Raw genomic sequence first — 23,257 nt, forward strand, 5'->3', positions numbered from 1 at the left:
TAGCCACATAAAGTAACTCATCAGATTAAAGCGACAGATAGACAGACAGATGTTAATTAAAAAAAAAAGAAAGCAACACCTGATCTCCCCATTCGTTGACAATAGGCATATTTATGTCATCGATGAAGATGGTCATCCTGCGTCCTCCTGGGGGTCCATAGGTGCTGCCAATCCTTTTCTCAATGTAACTTTCCACTGATCGCTGTGTACGAAGAAAGTTTTTGCAAACATGAACCAATGTAGGACTGTAAAAATTCAAGCACAAAAAGCATTTTAAAATATCTTTTACCTGATACATCAAGGGCTCTGTGGCAGATGAGAAGTTCAGTGATTTGAACAGATCCGTCTCAGGATCGTATTTCTTTGCATAGCCTTTGATCATCACTGTCTTCGCTGTCCCTTGTTCACCAATAAGCAGTACGGCCTGTACATATAAAACATTTAGAGTTTAGACAAAAAGTAACATATTTTTAAGTATAAACATTATCTAAATATTCTTTTAAAAACCACAAGATCACCTTGTGTTGTTTGGCAATAGTCTCCAGCAAGAAAGAGGTTCTTGTGTTATCCACATTTGGAACAAGAATGGAGGTGTAGTCAGGCACATGGTCAGTTGGATAGACATATTCCTCCACAAGATTGTTCCAGTGACACCATTCACCTAAAACAAAAGTCGCCATTCTTTTTAGTCACATATAAACCCATTCTCATCCCATCGTTGTCAAAGCTGGCGATGTGCTGAACGTATGCACAATGGGTCCTTTCATGTCTGTGCTGTGGCGCACCACTCGAGGCAGTATCAGACATCTAAAGCAAATATTTCTAATACATCTTATTTCACAACAATTAACAACGTATAACTGATACTAAAGATTACTCTCAGGTGGGTATATGCAGTGCGAAGGGGTCTTAACAAAATCTCCGAATCTGATGCCTCTGGAATGAGACCAGATTCTGTAAACCCTGTTGAGGGTAGCAGGAGGCTGAAGCCTTTAACAGCTGCTATTGGTTAAGAAGGCAGGGACGCTAGAGCGCCCAACACAAGACTAATACAGACACGGACAATCAGACACTCGCAACTACAGTGTAAGCCATGCAGATACAGGGAGGGCACACAAACCCCGCAATAATACCCTTTTTGCTGTGAAGTGCTAACTTAACCACCATGCCACCACATTCAAATGCTTGTTCACTTTAAACTATACAAAAAAAACATCAAATTGATGCTCTTTTACGTGTCAAATAACTGTACCGTTTGTGTTGACCATGTACTCAAATATAGTCTCTCCCGGCTTGGTTTGAGGCACATCAATTTCGCTTTCATGACCTCTCATGAAGACCTCCAGCTTGTCTCTGTCCTCTAATTCTAAAAGAGCTCCCAGACTCCACATCAGGCAAAAGACAAAGAGGCGCTCAAGGTGCTTGCTTCCAGCAAAGCCCTCTGTCTCCTTGGTTGGGAGGAGGCCCTCCAGCAGATTGACGGACTGAAGAAGGAACATAGTCAAACAATTCAGGCTTCGAGGCACCATCTGATTCTGTTTTTATTCTCAGTCTTTTTTTTTTTTTAAATACACACCTGTATTATGTAGTTACACTCCAAAAGCTCCATTTTGGGTTTAAGGTTTTGCCTCATATACATGTAAACATCCTCAAATGTCTTTTCATATAAACCGATGATGCTCTCTGCCTCTCTAGCAGGGCGCTTCTTGGCCCATCCCTGCAATACAAAAGCCAAGTTCTATCTAAGCACTGCTTACAAAGCATTGTTCTTTTTCAGGAAAAAAAAAGTCTTCAACACTTAGATATCACAAAAGTACCTGGAGGATGGGTAGCCAGCTGAGAGCTGAGGAGCTTATAAAAACCATTCCCACACGGGACACAGTAGCAGGGGAGGCATTATCCATGTTGTGCACCTCAAACACCAACTTGCAGGATGGTGACATGACGATGCGGTCACCATTAGCCAGGGTCAGTGTTTTGTTATCATCCAGGACTGAGTTGAGGTTCTCGATCCATATTGCATCAACGGGACCATCCAGCACAATCCAGATGACTTCCCCTGAAGAGTAAACCCGTCGAAGCAATTAAATGTTTGAGTTCTCCGGCAGCCTCTGGCACTTTGTCAGTCACTAATGAGCCGCTGTCCCACTACTGGATCAAAAGTGGGCGAGCCAGTGTGTGCCAAGGACAACAGCATCTCCACTGTCATTCCCAGAACTTAAAAGGGGCCTGTTTTGGGGTCCCGTAGGAACAGGAGCCTGGGATTTGCCCCAGCTGCTACCCTCGGACCAGACAAGGCTAAGTGTAGTTCCGTATGCGGTGGTGTCAATCTGAAAGGTGGGTTTACATGTCAGGGACGAGGTGCTTACGACCAAGGCACCATTTTGTTTTGTTGTGTTTTGGTTACAACGCACTGTGCAGTAAACCATACTGGCTGTCTCATGTGACGTCTCATATTTTAGCTCTAAATATGCATGAACTGGCATCTATAGCTTAAGAAAAGTGCTCAGCTTCTGAGCTGACATTTTCATTGTCTTGTTGAAGCTGGGCAGTAATATCGTGCAGATGCAGTATTTAGCATCACATTAAAATTGCAACAACCTTTATATTGTGTTATACTGAATGTAATATGATAAAAATGTCTAAAGTACAATACTATGTATTGCTTAGATATTATTTAATACAATACCGTTTTCATTTGTACAGTTTTATATTTTTTCTTAGGATCTCATCTGTATTAATCACAAACACTTTCTTAGCTTAGATGTTGACAAAATGTTGGAATTACCCTTCTTAGCTTTGAGTGACCTCCGCCACAGTGTGGAAAAGATTCCATCAGTCCAATCATTAGTTGCTGCATCCAGACGACCAAACATCTGCGGAGCAGTGATTGCTTTGGGGTTCATGCGCATCTCTCTGTGTGGGGTTCCACATTCACTCAGTGATCTCATAAGAACGTTGATAACCGAGGTCTTCCCGGCCCCACTTGGGCCTAAAGTCATCAGCCCATGGCGCACTCGAGAAGACTCATAAAGCTGACCCAGACAGCAACAGTGATATACCAGTAAGAAAAGTACTTTCCAAAAGCTAACTTTATAATAATTATGCTAAACAACAATTTTAAGGCACCTGAACAAGCTTGAGGTTCCACGGTGGGTGGTTAACGAGACCGGCAAGCTCAACTTGATTAGCAACAGCAGCTTGAAGTTCAGTATATGTGCTGTTGTCCTGCTGGATACCAGGGAACAGGTCATTGATAAGACTAAGGAAGAGGGGCTCATCCTCATCCACCTGAAACACACAGATGGATTTTTTTATTCACAGCTGTTGGTAAGAACTAAGTTTGTGTGATACCAGTTTGGACAGATTCATGTCACGAAGCACTCTCATGACAGTGCTGGACTCAGTGTCATCAGGTCGAGCTCTTTTACACGCCCCAAGTGTTCTCAACACAGACAGGATGTTCCTTAGTCCAAAGTCATAGTGGACCTGTCAAATAGCAGAGGTTATATGTCAGTAGTTCAATAACCAAACAAAATAGGACTTATGAAATGCTAACAAGATTCTCACCTGTTTTGTGAGTTGCTCCTCACAAAGTTTGTAAAGAACAAAGAATTTCTGTGCTAAGTTAACATTCTCATTGAATCCACAACTGGCTAGTTTGACTCTCATTATAATCTGTCGGAGACAAAAGTGTAGAGGGATGTGTTAGGACCACAGCAAAAAGAAAAACGTTTCTCTCCACAGAAAGAAGCCTTGACCCACCTGCCTGTCTGGCACCATCATGGACACTGTCCTGAACTGCACTTTTAGATTTTCAGGAAGTTCCTGACGGCCTGCATATCCTGGATTCTAGATACAGAGGCATGACATATCTTTGTATATACTGTATATCTAATGTTTTCCATCTAGTTTCAAGGAGTTTCTTTTAATAGGACTGTGTGTTTCCATGTCTTACCATGGTGATAAACACGCCGAACTCTGGATTCAAGTTCACGCAGTCTCCGTCCGTAAAAATGAAAGTGCTTCTGTGTTTCTTTCGTGATGTCAGAACAATTGAGATCTGCTGAGCAGCAACGGAAAGCACTGGCAGGTCGATTCTGTTGAACTCATCGAAGCAGCCCCAGGACCCTGACTGTGCAAGGCCTGGAAAATAAAAACACAATAGGACATCACATAAATGAAACTGTACACCACTGCTCGATGACTTGTTTCATTGCCTAATGTACCTTTATATATCCTGCCGAGTCCTCTGAAGTCCATTTGGTCCGAGCAGTTGAAGACCACAACGTACTTGCCAAGGCAACGACCCATGTCTTTGGTGGTTTCAGTCTTACCAGTGCCGGCTGGCCCAGCAGGAGCTCCTCCCATACTCATGCCCAGAGCCTGGGCCAGTGTGATATAACACCTTTGTAGAAAAAAAAAACTGTTCTTGAATGCAACATAGGAATTAAAACCTACAAGCAAAGTTGACTTATTACAGCAAGTTGCTTATAAAAATCAATTTTCTCTTTTCTTGCCTGTCAGTCAGAGGGGTGATGACCAGCCGATCAGTACAGCCTAAGAACTCGTTCTGATAGATGAAGTCGACATTAGTTATGGATACAATGACTTTGTCCAGATCCTCCTTGAAGTAAAATCTGCTCTGCTTCAGCCATTCAAAGTCGCTGATACATTTCACACGCTTCTTTACCTGCAAACAAAGCGGAGCTTAACTCAAGTGTTTTACAGAAAGAAAAGAACAGACATTTACTGAAGAAAAAAACCTTACCAGGTCATTAAAAATGTCACTCTGGTGCACATGAATTGTGACAAGTGTTTCATATTTGACTCTGTCAAATTTGCTCAGGTCATAGGTGGTTTGTTTAATGAGCATGCTGAGTAGGTTGTGAAACCTCTTTTTCGTAAGAGGCATGATCTCCTTCTTATCGGCAGCGATTCTTAGGGCCTCTTCAGAATCTCTTGTCCAAAGCATCTGGATTCCTAACAAGCCCACCTTAAAACAGACAAGGCAGAATAAAATGAATCTTGGGAACTCTATGAATATAGAAATCAATTATGATACCATCGTATCTCTCAAAACTACGGAAGCCCAGAGCGGACGTGGTACGTATAAATTTATTTTTTTTTTGATGGTTTTCTCCAGATAACGAGATAATTATCTCGTTATCTGGAGAAAACGATTATTGTTTTCTGGAAATGATCGAAAACCATCAAACAAAAGTTTATACGTACCACGTCCGCTCTGGGCTTCCGTACAAAACTCCAAAGATATTCACACTTGTTATTTAAAAAACTTTTTTCCACAAAGGAGGAAAGTTGTGTCATAGATTTAGTACAAGACTGAAGCTGTGGAGAAAATCTATAACAAAAGCAAATATCACACAGTACAACCTGCTGGAGCTGCAAGCCATGGCGACCTGATAGATACTGGCTTGCATTAGAAATCAACCTGCTAAATGTATTTCCAAGCGGCCACAATGTTGTCTACTCACCTGTGCTTGATATTTGTCAAGGAAAGTGAGAAGGTCAAAGTCTTCATCGTTTATCTCTAGATCTGAAGCTCTGATGATGGAGTGTAAGGAGGCTTGCTGTTGCAGCAACAGCTCTCCAAGCCAGAGCTCCACAGCTCCCTGCGCCATGACACATTGGTCCAGCTGAAAGCAGAAATACACGTTTATCAAACTGCAATTATCAAAGATTTCTAAAAACCGAAGAATTGATACACCCAAGCAATGTTACAGATTAAACTACCAAAGATTAGAAATCTTTTTTTTTTTTTTTTTCCATTTACACGAACTGTAAAAGGGATTTACAGCCCCAATTTCAATATAGTCGGGACACTCTGTTGAAATTAGGTCAAAGAAAACATAAAATGTTGAAAGTGAGACATTTTACTGTTTAATGAAATATTTTGAACTTGATGGTAGCAAAATGTCTCAAATAAGTTGGGAAGGGATCTGCAATAGGCTGGAAAAGCAAGTGCTACTAAAAGGAAACAGCTGGAGGAACGTGTAGCAGCTGGATATGACTGGGTATTGGAAAAGCCCCTTAAAGTAGCAGGGAGCAGGGGCTCAGCAACCTGCAAAAAAACTATGTCAACAAATGTTGGAGCAATTTCAGAACACTGTTCCTCAAAGTAGCACAATATTTCATTGTCTACTGCAGTGTTTTTCAAACCTGGTCCTCGGGGACCACTGCCCCGCATGTTTTAGAGGTTTCCTGCTCCAACACACCTGATTGAAATGATCAGCTCGTTATCAGGCAACTGCAGAGCTTGTACTGGTCTACAGTACAAAATATCATTCAAAGATTGATAGAATCTATCTATGTAGAATCTCTGTCGTCGTTGGGCCCTCAGGCAGCTCTGTATTACAAACTTTTTACAATAATTTTGTCATGGAAATCACTACATGTGCTCAGGAACACTTCCAGAAACCACTGTCTGTGAGAACAGCTTGCCTTGCCATGCACAAATGCAAGTAAGAAGCTCTATCATGCAAAGAAGAAACCTATGTGAATGCCATCCAGAAACGCTGCCATCTTCTCTGGACCATGGTTCATTTAGAGTGAACTGAGGAAAAGTGTAGAATTGTTTTGTCATTAGACAAATCAAAATTTAAAATTCTTTTTAGAAATCACAGACGCTGCGTCCTCCGGACAAAGAAGGAGTGGGACCATCCATGAGATTTGTAAATCACTGCATTCCGTTTTTAATTATACATTAAACAGTGGTCAAACCTTTTAGGAATTGGGGCTGTACAATGGAATTTTTTTACATGTTGAGAAAACCAAAATGAATCAGTTAAACTCTTTAAAAGCACACGACATACCGGTAATTTCTCCCCTTCCTGTGAGAGAACGGCCAAAATCTTGTTATATTCCGTTGGATGAAACTCTGCTTCGTTGACATTGTCAAACACTCCAAGGAGATGAGACTGAAACACAATTGTATCAAAATTGACTTTTGTCAAGTGATAAAATGTCAACTTGAAAGTTATCCAAGTAAAACTTAAAGAGGTCATAGTGATTATTTGAATTTTCATTTTAAGACATCATGCAAACATTCAGATGTATGGCTGTAATTTATATTAATTAAAACAATAACTGAATACATAAATAAATGAATTTAAAAATGATATATATCTATATATAGGTATATGTATATCCATATATTCATAGTGACAACAATGTTCAAACTCATTCTAACCTGAATTGTATGAGAGTCGCTGGCTTGTCCAAGGATTTCCAAAAGAGATGGATCGGATACAAAGAAGAATCTTGGAAAAAGGAGCCTCTTCTTCTCAAGGTAACTGTTAAATTAGAAATACGTAACATCAACACCCACTGCACTGGTATAACAACAATCTATTTAATTCTGCACATCTTATTTTTTGAGTCAATCTAAAGTATTTGGACTAATGTTGTTCGTAAAGAATTACCCTGCAAGAGATTTCTGACAGAGCTCTAGCTGTTTCTGAAGCTCGGGTAGGTGATGCCCTAACATTGGGTCACCCACACAGCAGTCCACCACTTTTGGCACCTTCTGAGCACGCTGCATGACCTTAATCCAGGACTTGTCGATATCTTGAAAGCGTTTTGCCTCCTGTAATAGAACAAAAAAGGGCGGTTTGAATTTTACTTAAGGAAGCATTCTAAGGTGTAGTTTTCCTCAGGATAGAAAGCATGAACTGCACCTGTGGGAGGTCTTTGGCGATGTCACCCCCAACAAACACAGCTTCCAAGTAGATCCACAAGTTTTGCACAATAACCCACTGTTCAATGACTTCCGATGATGTTGAAAGATTGGAGAGCCAATCCTGGATCTCTGTTTTGTAGTATGCACTGTACCTGTACAAAGCAGATAAGGACACAAGCTACTTAAAACTTTAAAGGTGTTGTAAAATGCTGTTGGTAAATGTCAAATCTGTTAAGAACAAGATAAGTTTATTTCTACTTCTTCCTCTTTAACTAAGTGCGTACATTCACTTTAGTTTAACAGACTTTCATTATATTGTTCCGGAGTTCAAGGCTCCTTAGGAACTGATTTAATCAGTGGAATGTAAATCTGAAGCTGTTGTTAACTTGTATTACCTGTTGCTTAGCAGTGAGCCCAGTACCATCAAGCTATCCTCCAGGATGGTAAGAATCTCTGCTGTCTCTGCCCCCTTCAGCATTAGTTCTCCTCTATCCTTGAATGTCATCAAACTAAGGGTCTGACCAGACCACAAGTCTTTTACCTGTGACAATTTGGCCTCAATATCCTTCTCTTTTACAGCAGATATGGAGATGTCCTATGAATGAAGAAAGCCAGGCTAAGGAGGTTAGACACATACAAAAAGAAGAAATATTGTTGCTAGAACTGTGGAATTAAATGTATTCAAACTTCCAGCGAACCTCAATATCATCCTTGTACTTCAGCAAAGGGGCTTCCATGATGTTCTTCAGCATAAAGGTTTTGGACTCCACCTCAAATTGGTGTCCAGTTAAGTCTCCAATCCGGTCCCAGTGTCTCCGCATCATGGATTTGTTTGCCATCAATTCCAGCAGCGGGCACGACTCATTGAAATCATCAATGGTCCTCTTTAGGTCAAGGAAGGCTTGCCAGTCCTTTAGTGCTTTGGGCAGCTTCCGGCACCTACAAATAGAGATGATAAACAATATATCTATCACAGGAATACAAAAGAAATCAAAAATACAATGCTGGCACAAAGCAGGTTGTAATGGCTCAGAAATACTCCACCTATTCTGAAATTCCACAAGTTCTGCATTGATCTTTTCAATGTCCACGTCTGTCCACAGGATTTTATAGTACCCACTGATCTTACTCATCACTGTATCATACAGGCCGTAGAGTTTCCGAAGCAGCTCAAGCTCTTTTCTAAAAAAAAAAAAGGAAAAATCCTTAAAAGATATTACAATCTTTGTTAGTTAATATTAATGGAATTTTCATTGATGGCTCTGATAGAAAGCTTTGTCAGGATAGTAACAAACTTCTTCTGGTGTAGAAAGTTATTCTCCGTAACAGGTAAGCCGAGAAGTTGCTCCCCAGAAGTATATGTGGTGAAATTTCTCCACAGTTCATCAAATCTAGCCTGAGTAAAAAGAACATTTTTTGGCAATAAAATTAGATTCAGCAAACGAGAAGAAAACTGCCATGTTTATAAAACCAAAACCAAAATTCAAATTAAATGTAATTTCACATTTTTGTACTGCTGTTTCATGTAGTTTGTAGTCTTTTGATTTGAATTTCTTTTCAATTTGTCTTTATAAGTCTCTATCAAAATAGATAATCTTCCACTCAAAATAAAGCTAAAGGCTTTTCTTCTTCTTCCTCACATGTTTTAAGCGTAAAACATTAACTGGAATATAGAACGGTGAGAGTGAGCAGTAATGGTACCTGAAAGGCTTGCAGCTGCCTGCTGGCTACTTGTGGAGGAATTCCTTCAACCATTGGGCCTTCCTGAAATGCAGGATCATATGAGCTGATAAGAACGTCTACATTTTTCCAAACACCCATAGAAACAAGGTCATTCACAGATTACTTACAGAGTCGTATTCTTCCTTAAAAGAGTAAACATCCTTCTCGAAAACAGCAACACATTCCACAAGGTTTCGTTTGAACTTGGGCTGCATGCAAACCAGCTCATCTTGCACTGATCTCTGAGAAAATCCGAGTTCAAAATTCATTATCGAAGCTTTGTTACAGAGGAACACATCATGAAAAAAATCATTTAAAGAAAAAAGCCTGAATGTCTTGATAGTACTAACAGCTTTAGACTGAAGTTGTGTGAAGAGATGCCTCAGATTGTACACTCCTTCTGCTTCTCTTTTGGTCACTTCTGCTTCATTTTTGGTCAATATTTCAAAGGCTTCCTGTAAACAACATTATTTCATGTTTCTTATCAGTCTGCAATGTTTGCAACTGTAAAGGTCAAAGAGGGAGCTCTGCTTAAGGTACTGTATATGTCTAAAAAAACGAATGACCGTCCTAGTCATACCTCAATAGAAATTAACGTCATATCAGTCTGAATTTCAGCATCTCGAAGCTTTGACAGGGTGCCCATGGCATGACGCACATCTTCCAGATTAGAAACAGAATGCGATACTTGTACAAGGTATTTGTTGATGTGTAAACTGATGTTAATCATTTTCTTCTTGTAATCCTCCTTCAAGTATCTGCAGATCAGTTTCTTCCAGGCTTTGGTCTCAGCCATCAATGCCTTCTTTAATAAACCTAAAAAAAGGAAAGAGAAAGAATTTCCCATGTAAAGCTTGAATCACTCCTTTAAAACACCAAATTAAAAAAAAAAACTAGCAAAGGCTAACATGTGACGGTACAACCAATATCATGGGTTTTCCAATCAGCATTTACCCTGAAAAAGATTGTACACCCTCCTTCAGTTTTAAGGTTTAACAGATCATAATGGATAAATCCTCTGATCCTTACCAGGCCGTAGATACAGTGCCTTGTGAAAGTATTCGGCCCCCTTGAACATTTCAACCTTTTGCCACATTTCAGGCTTCAAACATAAAGATATAACATTTTATTTTTTTGTGAAGAATCAACAACAAGTGGGACACAATCGTGAAGTGGAATGAAATTTATTGGATGTGTCAAACTTTTTTAACAAATAAATAACTGAAAAGTGGGGCGTGCAATATTATTCGGCCCCTTTACTTTCAGTGCAGCAAACTCAGGCCACAGTTACACATAGCCGGGTATTTAGAGAAACGAATATTTCCCCCCCTCCGTTTTCAATAATAACATCGTGCACACAACATCGTTTTCAAAAAACTTGTCATTTACATCAACCCGCATAAAAGCGCGAATAAAGCCATGCAAGCCAATCAAAATCCTCAGAATCGAGGACTTTCCTCATGTGAAGGAGGAGGTAACGCGAGCAAATATCACAACAAAACTGAAGGCAATAAGAGGGAAATATAGACAGTCAGTGGATACTGGACGCAGGAGAGCCACGGAAAAGTGATGCTCCTCTATTTTGAACTGTGCGAGCAGGTTTGGGGTGGCAAATGCAATAAGGCCAGAATCGTTTGCACAAACGTAAAAATTAGTAGAACTTTAACATCATCCATGATAATCCTGATCAGTAGCCAAACAAACTGTAAACATAAGGCGCTCGCATGACGTTAAGCATTTTCTGGCGCATAATGTGACGTTTAAGAACCTAGAACGCCGTTTCTCCCAGTTGACACGGCAACACATAACCGGCGTTATCAGACATCTCCACTTTGGCCGGAGGTTTTAGAAATAATCGTTTTCTGTGATAAAAACGGGGTTTTGGTGTAAATGAGAGGCCAAACCGCAGGAAAATATCTGCGTCTTCCTATTGTGTAAACGGGGCCTCTCTCCAGAAGTTCAGTGAGGATCTCTGAATGATCCAATGTTGTCCCAAATGACTGATGATGATAAACAGAATCCACCTGTGTGTAATCAAGTCTCCGTAGAAATGCAGCTGCTCTGTGATAGTCTCAGGGTTCTGTTCAAAGTGCAGAGAGCATCATGAACAACAAGGAACACACCAGGCAGGTCCGAGATACTGTTGTGGAGAAGTTTAAAGCCGGATTTGGATACAAAAAGTAGGGATGGCCGGTGAAGCCTCATGAAGCTTCCACAGAGTTCATCTGATTGTGCCAGGAAATGAACCAAAGTTTCGGGGCTTTGAAACCACACAGAACAGTGGAATCTGGTGGTGCACCGCAAGTATCATCTGCTTCAACCAGCCTCATTGTCCTTGTTATACTTTAATATGTACAAAATAAAAAGCGTAAAAGAAAGAAAATTGTGATTTTATATGACAAGTGCTTGTGTTACATTGAAAGTGGCTAGTAGTTCTACTAGAACTACTAGCCACCGTACCTTGAAACCTTTATCTTCCACAATAGAAAATGGTTGCACATCCATAACAATCATATCCACCCACACAGAATCAAGCTTTTGCTTCCTTGACACTACAAAAATAAAATTCTGCATATCAAGAAAATAAACGCAGGGCAAACTTGTAAAATGCTGGATTCAAACTCATAACCTTTGGATGCAAAAGCCACTAAGCTAATCACTGAGCTATCAGTTAAGTGACTGCGTCAACCCACCATCTACATGATGTCTAGTTAAAGACATCATCCATAGCTAAGAATAATAGTACACTTTAGTTGTTTTAAATAATTCAGAAACACTTTGCGTAATTAACACACCTTTCTGTCAGAACACAGACAGAGAGGCGTTTGGTACACGGGACACAGCTGTGTAATAATGGCCGCAAGCGCTTTGTTTGTGATATGTGCTAAATAAACAAGTCCAAAATGAATGTATTGTCCTACATAACTTAGATTCTTAAATGTGCTGCCCCCTTATTTTAAGAAGAGAACTATATTAGCATGCATACCCATAATAATAATAAAGCCTATATTTACACTTGAAAAACAAAAACTGGCAAACATCTTACATCACACAATAGTATATTGTACAATAGTAGGGGTGGGCGGTATGGCCTAAAATGTATACCCCGGTAAAATTTGAGCCACTGACGGTATACGGTATATATCGCGGTATGGTACTTTTGTATATAAATTACAACAGAACAGTTTCTCAGTGGTTACCATAGCACCAAATAAACACTTTCAATCAGGATGTTTGCAGCAATATTAAATTAAATTTATTGTGCAAAACAGAAAACACAGGAAATATAAAAAATATATACGTTATATTTATATTTAAAAAACAAGAAAAGGTACATTTCCTCGAATAAACTCTGTGAGCGAAAAGCCGCTGCCTCTTGGATAACGGAACTTTCATAGGCGCCTTCCACTTATTCAACATGCTCAAATATGCGTCATGTTTCAGACACCCCATTTGTGCATGTTAAACTGCTTGTTAATACGATGAGTGTTTTATTACTTTCCATGTCTTCCAAAAGAGAAAATAATCAGGATTTTGAGGATGTTACCGTTACACACCAGCTGAGACGCAGGGTAGCAAAACATTATGGGCGTGAAAACGAAACTTATAAAATCGTCTCGGCGCATGCGCAAAACCACAAAGTAGCAAATCTCGACAAGTAGGAGAAATCGACAGAACACCGGCTTTGACTCGTTTCATATTCCGGAGCATGGTTAGCCCGCAGGTGGTAAAACAAATTACTCGTGTTACCTTGTCTTGCGATTACTGTCGCACGGCATATCCAAGCGGATGTTCAAAACTTTGCATTACTGCCATCTACAGGACTCATGAGCTATTGCGGTATAAGGTATGGCAAAAAAATCTCTACCGTTGGTGAAAAATACCGCATAAGGTATGATACCGTGCATACCGCCTACCCCTATACAATAGTATCACCTTATTAGGAGAAACCAAGGTGAAGTGATCCCAAGCCACAAAACGTTTCTTGCCAGAAGCCATGGAAAAGAGCAATGAATTGAATTCAATTCTGACAGGGCAACAGAACTGGTTGGGAAACCAGTTTGGGATTCATTCTCCTTTTATAGAGAATAGCGCGCCCAAGTGTTCAAACGATGAGAGACCTCTGAACCGTGGTTCCACCAAACAATGCATTCGGCGCTTCGGACGTCATCAATCACGTGATTAGCGCCATTTCATACACGCCCCGGAACATTGTGCCGAACCACTTTGCTTCACGAAGATGAAACGAGCGCCGAAGCGTCCGTGTCAAACGAGCCATCCCTAACAAAAAGATTTCCCAAGCTTCCCAAGGAGCACTGTGCAAGCAATCATACTGAAATGAAAGGAGTATCAGACCACTGCAAATCTACCAAGACCCGGCCGTCCCTCCAAACTTTCATCTGGAACAAGGAGAAGACTGATCAGAGATGCAGCCAAGAGGCCCATGATCACTCTGGATGAACTGCAGAGATCTACAGCTGAGGTGGGAGAGTCTGTCCATAGGACAACAATCACACGTACACTGCACAAATCTGGCCTTTATGGAAGATTGGTAAGAAGAAAGCCATTTCTCAAAGATATCCATAAAAAGTGTTGTTTAAAGTTTGCCACAAGCCACCTGGGAGACCAAACATGTGGAAGAAGGTGCTCTGGTCAGATGAAACCAAAATCCAACTGTTTGGCCACAATGCAAAACGATATGTTTGGCGTAAAAGCAACACAGCTCATCACCCTGAACACACCATCCCCACTGTCAAACATGGTGGTGGCAGCATCATGGTTTGGGCCGGCTTTTTGTCAGCAGGGACAGGGAGGATGGTCAAAATTGATGGGAAGATGGATGGGGCCAAATACAGGACCATTCTGGAAGAAAACCTGTTGGAGTTTGCAAGAGACCTGAGACTGGGACGGAGATTTATCTTCCAACAAGACAATGATCCAAAACATAAAGCCAAATCTACAATGGAATGGTTCACAAATAAACGTATCTAGGTGTTGGAATGGCCAAGTCAAAGTCCAGACCTGAATCCAATCGAGAATCTGTGGAAAGAGCTGAAGACTGCTGTTCACAAACGCTCTCCATCCAACCTCACTGAGTTCGAGCTGTTTTGCAAGGAAGAATGGGCAAGAATTTCAGTCTCTCAATGTGCAAAACTGATAGAGACATACCCCAAGCAACTTGCAGCTGTAATTGCAGCTAAAGGCGGTGCAGTTTTTTATTTGTTAAAAACGTTTGACACATTGAAATTAGTTTCATTCCACTTCACGATTGTGTCCCACTTGTTGTTTTCTTCACAAAAAAAATACATTTTCTATCTTTGTGTGAAGCCTGAAATGTGGCAAAAGGTTGAAAAGTTCAAGGGACCGAATACTTTCGCAAGGCAGCATAGAAGTAAAAAAGGAAAAAAAAAACAACAGCTTACCTGTTGAAAGTTCAGTAGACCCAAAAACAATCTCAGGCTTGATAGCATCAATGTCTTGCTCAACTGAGTCGTAGTACTGGATTTCAGATTCAATCTGAATCAGGGATGGATTGCTACCCATAAATTCCTGTAAAAAAAAAAATGAAGACAATTAAACCGTTATCATTATAGGGGAAAAAACAGCCAACATGTCTTCTAGGGAAAACAAACCTGGACTTTGAGGTTCCTGTCCACATTCCAAATCACCCTGAAAGGATCGAAATGCTTCAAAACGTCACTTGCTTGTTCCTTCTGGGAGCTGATTGCAGTTTTCAGATCGACCACAACTTTTTTAATGTCCCTGTGTTCAAAAACACTCTGGAAGAAATTGTTGCCTTTTGTGATGAAATGAGGACAAAAAAAAAGGGAAAATAAATTAATTTAAACACAGTTTTAACCAAACGTTGATCTTGACAATTTCATGAACAAAACCAATCCTGTTCAAATGATTGTTTTACTTATCAGACACCTGATTGTCAGATGAAAACAGTAAGCTATTTTGACAATGTCTGTTGTGGGATTTCATTTTTAAAGCAGTATTTGTGCAGCCATTGTATTGTTAAAAGTTACATTTTACGCAGGATAACAGCTTTTTGGGGGATTTAGGTTGCTTGTTGACTGCTGATAAGCTGCATCTTTATACGGTCATTTTCTGGTGGAAACTATAGCAATTGACCTTGTTATCCCATGGAAAGTAGTTTTGTTATCCTCAGATAAAAGTAGAATAAACTCATGATCTCGTGATAATGTCGTCACAATAACTAATTGCAGCCAAGGCCCCTCGCTCCTGTTTACACACACAAGTCAGTGCACTTGAAACATCTTCACAGACTTCTGCATGCTCGTGTCTAACAACTTAAAAAATGTATGATATTAAAACTAATATAATACATGAAAGTTTAAATGAAATAATCCTAATTATAACTGATCAAATGACAATTTATGGGAGATCCCCATTTGCGGACTTGTTTTATCAGGTGTCTGCTGTCATGTATGTGCATGCTGACAGTTAGTAACCTTTGTTCTGTGTGTCATCTTGACTGTACTCCTTCTGCCAAGCAACACCCTTGCTAACCTCCAACACACAGTCAATAAGTTGATTTATGGCCTGTTGGATCTCATCTACATTGGGAATCATTACCTGAGGACAAATATCAGACATAGTAGCAACATTGTAGTGCTTGACAAGACAGGCAAAGAATTAAAGATAATGTATTTCCCCTGACCATAAACCATTGTAGCGAATGAAAATCATCCAACCATGAGTAGAAAGAAAAAAATAACTCACCATATTGGGTTTGTCCAGTTGGGCTTCAGACTGAATCAGTGGGACCACCTTCGGCTTAATCTTTGCCCTCTGGTAAGTGCTAAAATACACATTTATTGATTTTACTCTTTCAGAGGTTATTTCCTTTCTTTGTGATACTGTTCTTCTTATTTAAACCCAGAAATACTCACTTGGTGCCACAAATTCTCCTTTTAAGGATCTCCAGGGATAACTTGGTGCTTTTGACAAGTGCATCGAATACCTTTGTACTGAAGAGTTCATAAAGCTTCTTAAACTCCTGAAATGAGGATTTTTTATTTGAGGCATTAATGCCTGTGTTGGCACACAACAGTTTATAGAAAAGACATGTTTTGCAGTTGGTATCCAATCATACCTTTTCGAACTTGATCTGTTTATCTTTCAATGGACCCTCTAAAAGCCTCTTGCTCTCTCTTGAGAAGGTCACACTCCTCCCTGAAATATATATATATATGTATAAAAAAAGCTGAGATGCTAATTATACGAAAAGAAAAGTCATTTACATTTGTGCTACACACCTTGAACAGGTTCCTCCACAATCTTGGTGCCTTTTGGTTCATAAATAGCACTTAACACATTACCCAACTCCATAACAGCTCCTTTAACATAACTGCATTTGTAATCCAGTGTCTTTGCCCACTCCTTACAACGGTTCTGAAAAACAAAAGAGGAATAGTTGCACTACGAGCGTTTCAATGAAACAGAATTCAGAGTTCATTGGAAAACTCAAAAGTTTACTCAAACCACGACATCGAGCCTTTGCTCTTTGGCAAAGTAATGATTGTTTCAAACTCACGTAATGGATGAAAAACACTTTAACTTCCCTTAATGGATATGGAGAATAAAAATAAGATGATCATGCCTTATTGTGGTCAACCAGCTGCTGCAGCAAAGATGCACGGCCTTCTGGGAGCTCTATCAGAACAGTCTCAGACATGTCTTTGAGGACATCATCAATTTGTATCTTACAAATATCCTGCACCTGAAAAAGAAAGTGGCATCTAGAAGCGTGGCTTTTGTCCAAGAGAGCTGTCACACCAACCCAAACATATCTGAACAATGTGACATTTAACCTGATGTTGATACTTTTCAGTATCAGTAGAATTTTTATTCATCAACAAACCTTTTTTACAAGATTTTGGAGCTCAGACAGAGCAGTTTCAACATTTTGAAAGAACTTGTCCAGGAGGAGGGAAGACCAGGTCAGCAGCACCGAACCGTGTCGAAGTGCAGATTCCACCTGGACATTTTAAGGATGTAGAATTACAATCAAAAGCTCTTCAGGACACGTCTGCTCGAGACATTTCTCAAATCGGCAAAACCCCTTCCCACTGCCTACAGCAGGGTTCACATTCATCAAGTAACAATTTCCCACTAAAGAAGACGGACCACCTGCCGTACACACGGTATGAAAAGCTTACGTTTTTTATTTTTGAAGCCATCAAACTGTTGAAGTCTGCGGGTATGCTCTCACAAGTGGATTCAAAATCTTCCAGAATGGTCTATAAAAAGGCATACAGGTCAAATTCTCTTAAGTTAAACAATCCCGTAAAAAAAATGTAAATCCCGGTTTACCTTTAGTCTGAGGTGATGGGCATTTATTTTGCTTTCCATCTTGATAAGAAGCGAAGCCTGCGTTGGAACCTTATGCCCCATTTTCAACAAACACTTAGCCTCCCGAATGACTTCGGTTATTTTAGGGTCAAAGTTGACGACTAATTTTCCAGTATTTGGGTGGCGAACCAGCAGGGTAATGTTCAAGACTGTTATACGGAACAGAGAAAGCTCGTTTTAACAGTGTGCAATAATGGAATCGACAGGGGCTGTTTTCTGCCATTAGTGTCAAATTATGACATCAGAACAAGAGAACCAACCGTGATCTAGTTTGGAAACTTTCTCCATCCACGTTTCGTGTTGAAGAAGCTCAAAGTCGACCAACATAGCTGCAGTCCCATTGTACATTCTGACCACATCTTGTCCCACGGGACTACATAGGATGTCCGAGTTTTCCTGCAAAGGAAGGGAGATTTGATCGTCGTTAAAATGTCACTGTGAAGTATAACTGTAAAGTTGTTTTGCTGATAGAAACTGTGTCTCACTTTCATGTACAATATCGGCTCCTCTATCTTCTTATAGAGGTGTCTGACCCAACCAATCCTGCCAGCCACTGGTGGCATATTTCTGGATAATGGAATGTCATCCTTCTGATTGTCAAAGACCTGCAAATGAAGTTTACAAAACATACTGAAATCATTAACAGTTTTCTTCCATTTTCAATTCAAAATGTTTCACTCATCTGAAGATTTCTTTCAGCTTAATACGTTTAATAAGGTTTATTGTTTGGTATCTAAGCCCAAGCAAACTGAATACCTTTTTCACAAACTCCACCTCTGAAGCAAAGTGCTGAAGAATAACACCCAAAATGTTGGAAATGTGAGTTGCAAGACAGGGAAGGTTCAGCTTCTGAAAACTATCAAAACAAATTTCATAGATTGCTTCTATTTTTTCCTTTTAATGCCACAGTTAGAATAGAGTCTTCATGTCATACTTCCAAATTCTGCAAATTGTACTGACCGCTGTAGCAGGCAAAGAGCTTGCTGAGATGAGATGATGTTTGAGAAGTACGAACACATAAATGCCTGGAGCTGACTCTGTGGAAAAGGACAAGATTGTGGGGATACTCTGAGAATACAACGTCAATATTATTTTCTTTTTTCAGCTTCAAGCTGTGTCGATACAAGCAGTAGATCCTCATTCCTCAGAGATTCTACAATCTTACTAGTCCTTCTTTCTGTTCCTAAACGTGTAATTCTTTTAAGTGTGGCCATGTGTGAATGCAACGGCTGTTTGGAGTAAATGAGTGTTGCTGTGATGTTGCACGTATGAACCTGTTCCCAACTTTCACTAAAGATCTTCATCTGGTTGAGGCTTCCTGAAAAAATGAGCTTGAACCAACATTTGGGTACAAGCTGTAGATTACACTTACCTCAATGTGGCTCATTTGAGCCATGAACTTCACAAAATCAGTTTCAAATTCAGTCGTCCTCGGGGACAACATGTCATACTTCTTCCTTTTCAGATTCATGGACACAGTGTGGAATTGTCTGGCTGATTTCTCAATGCCTTCAATGTTTGACTTTTCAAGAGATTCAAATGTCTTGAACACTGTGATTATTTTCTTGATCTACAAAAGACAATATTCGTCGTCACATTGCAAGGCCTTATGATAGAAGTGGGATGGAGATTTAAGAGAATGAACAAAGACAACACCTTTTCAAGTTGCTTGCAGAAGCTCTCAAACTTGCAAAAAATCTGCATCTCTGAAACCTCAAGGAATGTTTTCCCAGTTTCTTCCATTACTTGTACCTTTTTTTTCTGGAAACAGGTCTGATACTCCTGATATAAGCATGTACAGACCTGCCAAAGATAAAAGAAACATGATGACAGCTACAGTCTACTGATGTCAAAATGTGTAATCTTAAGCCTTGGTAATAATAACCCAAATGTTTAGTAATATCAGCTTCAGTCACCTGCATTTTTCTGATGAGTTTTTCAGCATCTTGATCCCATATAAGACAACTGCCATCGTCAGTAATGTAGGATCTGCATGCTGTGACCATCTGATTTGTGATCTGGAAAAGTGGTCAGTTGTGTGGCTACAGTTTTACGAAGGGAGCTGGATCCTTGCACTGCGTCTTCTCATGAAAGTTACGTTTTCCGGTGACAACTTAAATATTTCAGAAACTGAACACACTTCACTTACTTTGACAAGCAGCGCAGACATCTTTTCGCTTGTATTGTAATATAGTGAAACACGGTAAATCATGTGAATGGCACTGATGACCTTCGGCACATTTTCTGTCATGGAAACCTGAAATCACATTTCAGGATTTAGGAGGGTCAATGAAGATGAATTATCATCTATTTCTACACTTAAGTTTGCCAAACTTCCAAACTTTTTACTAATTCTTTGTTAAAAAAAATGTATATAAGTTGTCTAAATAATGGCTGCCTGGATAGTACAAAACAATGTAATAAGGACATATTAATTCAGTGTTACCAAACACAAACTATTCATTAGAATCAAACTGTTAAATGTACATACGGGGTCACTGTTGTACAGAGGATGTAAGACTTTCTCAAGTGTTGACAAGAATTTGAAATTGTCTTTTGCCTCATTGACACGATATGTTATCCTCGTGTCGAGATCCCGCCACACCTGCACGGGTACAAGACTGCGTTAATAGGAATCCATTGATTGATTTAATAAATCTAGTCATTCACAAATGATCTTAGCATAGGATTTTATCAGAATACATGAAATAATTCAGGACTAGGCTCAGATGTGACACCAACACTTTCCAGTGAAATGAAACAGTGCCTACTCAGCATCATCTTAATGCAGAACGGCTACATACTGTACTGTGTTAACAAATAATCATTTCCAAAAACTATTTTTTTCATACATCTGTGAAGATCACCTACATGCAGTGAACACTGAATCCATGATCATTGCAAGCTATCCAACGTCGATATCTTCTACATTGCAATTTTCAGGCATTTGTCATGATTTATGTATCACAGACTGTTTTTAATTTCTCTTTACATGCAGCAAACCTTAACTACATACACTAAAACTGATACAAAGTGAAAATGTTCAATAGCTTTGGTATTACTCTGTGTACATTGAACACTTGTGTCAGTACCTTCATTATTTTGGAATGGTTGAGATGGAGCACCATCACCACCGCCTTACACTCTGGGCTTTTGATGTGATCGATGATAGAGTTGTACTGTAAAGACATTCGTTTCCAGTGTTCTAACTCACTCAGTGGTCCGGCAGAATCATCCTCTTTCCTCAACAAATCACTCTCCATCAGGACCTGATGACAATGGATACATCACCAACATCACCATTAAGCTTTGCTGTCTGAGCAATCCTATCATATTCCCAATCTTCCATAACTATCTGATCCATCTTGGCCTGATGTCACCATCTCTAACCAATGAGCTTTGTGCCTATCACAGTCATCGCAAATTCATTTTTAGCATTTAACAGCACAAATTAAGGTTGTTGGATCAAATATAAACTCTGAAATCTACCAACCTGCTCGATTTGTTTGCACCATTGCATCAGAATTTCTTCCAGCCGTTGCACCATGTCAAAGTTGGCAGCCGCAGCTTTCATATCATCCAGACAGGCCAGTTTAGACAAGTCAATATCTGTGACTGTTTTCAGATGAACGACGCTCTCATTGCTCCTCTGGATATCTGAAGTATAAATAAGACAAAGTACAAAATCATCAGTACTGGTTACAAACCATCTTTTGGTTACAGTATTGCTTGTTATTGTGTACTTCAACATAAGATGGTTTTAAATCAGTTGAGTAAGATTTGCCCGAGAGATGGAGCTTAAAGTTACAATCTTTCTAAAGAGCCACCCTCCAATAACTTATTCACATTCAGTTGGCAATAAATGTGAAACATTCTTACCATCTAAAGAGTTCAAAAAATGTTTAAAGGAATAGAAGAAGTTCTTTTTAAGTTTTGCTCCATGTCTAGACTTGTCTACAGCTCCCCAGTTCTGTCCTGTAGTAAGGGCTGGAAGCAGTGCATCGTAGGAATCCCTTATTCCTTTCAGGAGGCCATCCCTGGCATCAATCATTGAGAAAAAGATTTCCTGCAAGGCATCAAGAAAAGACAACCCATCACTTAATGAAATCCGAAGCAGAAAACATTTCAACTGTGAGGGAGAAACATGATTTGGTTTGAGATGTTAGGGTTCTCATGAAAATGTGCTCTTGCTTCGAACTACTGACTGACATTACATCAGCTGTGCCAAACTTTGGTACCTGATAATGCATCTGGTTGAGATAGCAGAGTACACAAATATAGAGAGCGTGATTTCTGTAAATCACGTAAAGAACATAAACCACTTCATTTGAAAAAGTAACAAGCAATCAGCTCTGTAAATTCATATGAATTGACCCCACAGAGGTTGAAAAAAGAAACGTTCAGATTATAAACCAGCGGCCAAAACGCACAGCAGCTCACACCTCACATCTGGGCAACAGGAAAAACCAGAGCAGACTAAAAATGAATGTAAACGTGTCAGTCCAAGGGAATGAAATCAAACTTCTCAAAGCCAGACTAATATACGCAGATAATGCAGTTGGGAGTCGAATCCATCCTGCATGTATACACTCAACTAGACTTAATATATTCTCAGCGCTTCACAGATCTTATCCAGGAAAAAGGTAGAGAAGAGGAGGGCAACAAAAAAGAAGAACCACAAGGAGATGCATGCATTTGTAAAAACAAGTAGACCGTCCACATCAAAGTCCGCCATCTTTTTACATAAGACGCCCCCTCCCACGCTCAAGACGAGAAACAAGTTTGAAGCCAACACAGCACACCATGTCGGTGAGTCGTTACTCTGTAAACGGTGTTTCCGTAGATCAAAGGCTCCTCAGTAAACAGCCATTTTTTGTACGGTGGGGTGTTTGTCTGTGGAGGTTTTACTGCTCGCGTTAGTTTAACATAGTCATCAAATAACGTTGTGGAGCACATAACATTAGCTAACTGCTAATAATGCATTAAACTCCTAACATAACCTTAGTAAAGTAAAATATGTTTGGTTTTAATCCTTAGGTTAAAAAGACCAACAAATGAATAACTTTAAAGGGGAACTCCGGGGCATTTGAAGCGTGTTTCCATTGCTAGAGGTTGTCAAATAATGCTAGTATGACACAGAGAGGTGCGTATCTGCGCTCCCTGTGTGGAGATTGCTCTGTCCGCACAGCATGTCATGCGAGGCTAATACGTGGTGGCTAAGGGGCAAGCGCTAACCCTTCCACGTAAAACAACAACTTGCACACTGCAGAAACGTCACACCTCTTTATAACCCATCCGACAATAAAGTCACAAGCCTTACCATCAAAACCATATGCATGGTTCTCACATTACTGGCATGGGGACGTTACAAAAAAACTTTATAAACAGCATGTAACTCACTGGCTGGTTGTAGGCTCGCGCATGTGAAAGCCCAAAAGAGTCGATGGAGAATAA

The 23,257-nt window shown here is 39.9% G+C and overlaps 1 protein-coding gene across 1 annotated transcript in view; it reads right to left on the minus strand.

Annotated features, from left to right (window-relative positions):
• Positions 1 to 23,257, minus strand: part of LOC142376988 (dynein axonemal heavy chain 8-like) — a 38,928-nt gene that overhangs the window by 13,573 nt on the left and 2,098 nt on the right. Inside the window, exons 5-55 of the mRNA XM_075460691.1 lie at positions 21,683 to 21,869; positions 21,297 to 21,460; positions 20,896 to 21,072; positions 20,295 to 20,408; positions 19,953 to 20,060; positions 19,720 to 19,821; positions 19,460 to 19,606; positions 19,176 to 19,373; positions 18,764 to 18,840; positions 18,560 to 18,659; positions 18,289 to 18,408; positions 18,064 to 18,199; positions 17,765 to 17,952; positions 17,611 to 17,691; positions 17,313 to 17,429; positions 17,052 to 17,171; positions 16,759 to 16,843; positions 16,545 to 16,639; positions 16,342 to 16,448; positions 16,172 to 16,238; positions 15,901 to 16,024; positions 15,055 to 15,218; positions 14,845 to 14,971; positions 10,002 to 10,237; positions 9,772 to 9,876; positions 9,550 to 9,663; positions 9,401 to 9,463; positions 8,995 to 9,095; positions 8,744 to 8,881; positions 8,398 to 8,638; positions 8,095 to 8,294; positions 7,698 to 7,851; positions 7,443 to 7,606; positions 7,211 to 7,313; positions 6,834 to 6,938; positions 5,496 to 5,657; positions 4,772 to 4,996; positions 4,521 to 4,693; positions 4,230 to 4,408; positions 3,959 to 4,146; positions 3,766 to 3,852; positions 3,571 to 3,678; positions 3,355 to 3,489; positions 3,130 to 3,291; positions 2,789 to 3,035; positions 1,818 to 2,059; positions 1,577 to 1,717; positions 1,253 to 1,484; positions 519 to 661; positions 290 to 424; positions 80 to 202 (exon numbers count right to left, since the gene is read on the minus strand). Coding sequence (XP_075316806.1) covers positions 80 to 202; positions 290 to 424; positions 519 to 661; positions 1,253 to 1,484; positions 1,577 to 1,717; positions 1,818 to 2,059; positions 2,789 to 3,035; positions 3,130 to 3,291; positions 3,355 to 3,489; positions 3,571 to 3,678; positions 3,766 to 3,852; positions 3,959 to 4,146; positions 4,230 to 4,408; positions 4,521 to 4,693; positions 4,772 to 4,996; positions 5,496 to 5,657; positions 6,834 to 6,938; positions 7,211 to 7,313; positions 7,443 to 7,606; positions 7,698 to 7,851; positions 8,095 to 8,294; positions 8,398 to 8,638; positions 8,744 to 8,881; positions 8,995 to 9,095; positions 9,401 to 9,463; positions 9,550 to 9,663; positions 9,772 to 9,876; positions 10,002 to 10,237; positions 14,845 to 14,971; positions 15,055 to 15,218; positions 15,901 to 16,024; positions 16,172 to 16,238; positions 16,342 to 16,448; positions 16,545 to 16,639; positions 16,759 to 16,843; positions 17,052 to 17,171; positions 17,313 to 17,429; positions 17,611 to 17,691; positions 17,765 to 17,952; positions 18,064 to 18,199; positions 18,289 to 18,408; positions 18,560 to 18,659; positions 18,764 to 18,840; positions 19,176 to 19,373; positions 19,460 to 19,606; positions 19,720 to 19,821; positions 19,953 to 20,060; positions 20,295 to 20,408; positions 20,896 to 21,072; positions 21,297 to 21,460; positions 21,683 to 21,869 — 7,311 coding nt within the window. The remainder of the gene's footprint in view (positions 1 to 79; positions 203 to 289; positions 425 to 518; positions 662 to 1,252; positions 1,485 to 1,576; positions 1,718 to 1,817; positions 2,060 to 2,788; positions 3,036 to 3,129; positions 3,292 to 3,354; positions 3,490 to 3,570; positions 3,679 to 3,765; positions 3,853 to 3,958; positions 4,147 to 4,229; positions 4,409 to 4,520; positions 4,694 to 4,771; positions 4,997 to 5,495; positions 5,658 to 6,833; positions 6,939 to 7,210; positions 7,314 to 7,442; positions 7,607 to 7,697; positions 7,852 to 8,094; positions 8,295 to 8,397; positions 8,639 to 8,743; positions 8,882 to 8,994; positions 9,096 to 9,400; positions 9,464 to 9,549; positions 9,664 to 9,771; positions 9,877 to 10,001; positions 10,238 to 14,844; positions 14,972 to 15,054; positions 15,219 to 15,900; positions 16,025 to 16,171; positions 16,239 to 16,341; positions 16,449 to 16,544; positions 16,640 to 16,758; positions 16,844 to 17,051; positions 17,172 to 17,312; positions 17,430 to 17,610; positions 17,692 to 17,764; positions 17,953 to 18,063; positions 18,200 to 18,288; positions 18,409 to 18,559; positions 18,660 to 18,763; positions 18,841 to 19,175; positions 19,374 to 19,459; positions 19,607 to 19,719; positions 19,822 to 19,952; positions 20,061 to 20,294; positions 20,409 to 20,895; positions 21,073 to 21,296; positions 21,461 to 21,682; positions 21,870 to 23,257) is intronic.

The sequence above is a fragment of the Odontesthes bonariensis genome, chromosome 3, assembly GCF_027942865.1.
Source record: "Odontesthes bonariensis isolate fOdoBon6 chromosome 3, fOdoBon6.hap1, whole genome shotgun sequence".
NCBI classification, from domain to species: Eukaryota; Metazoa; Chordata; class Actinopteri; order Atheriniformes; family Atherinopsidae; genus Odontesthes; species Odontesthes bonariensis.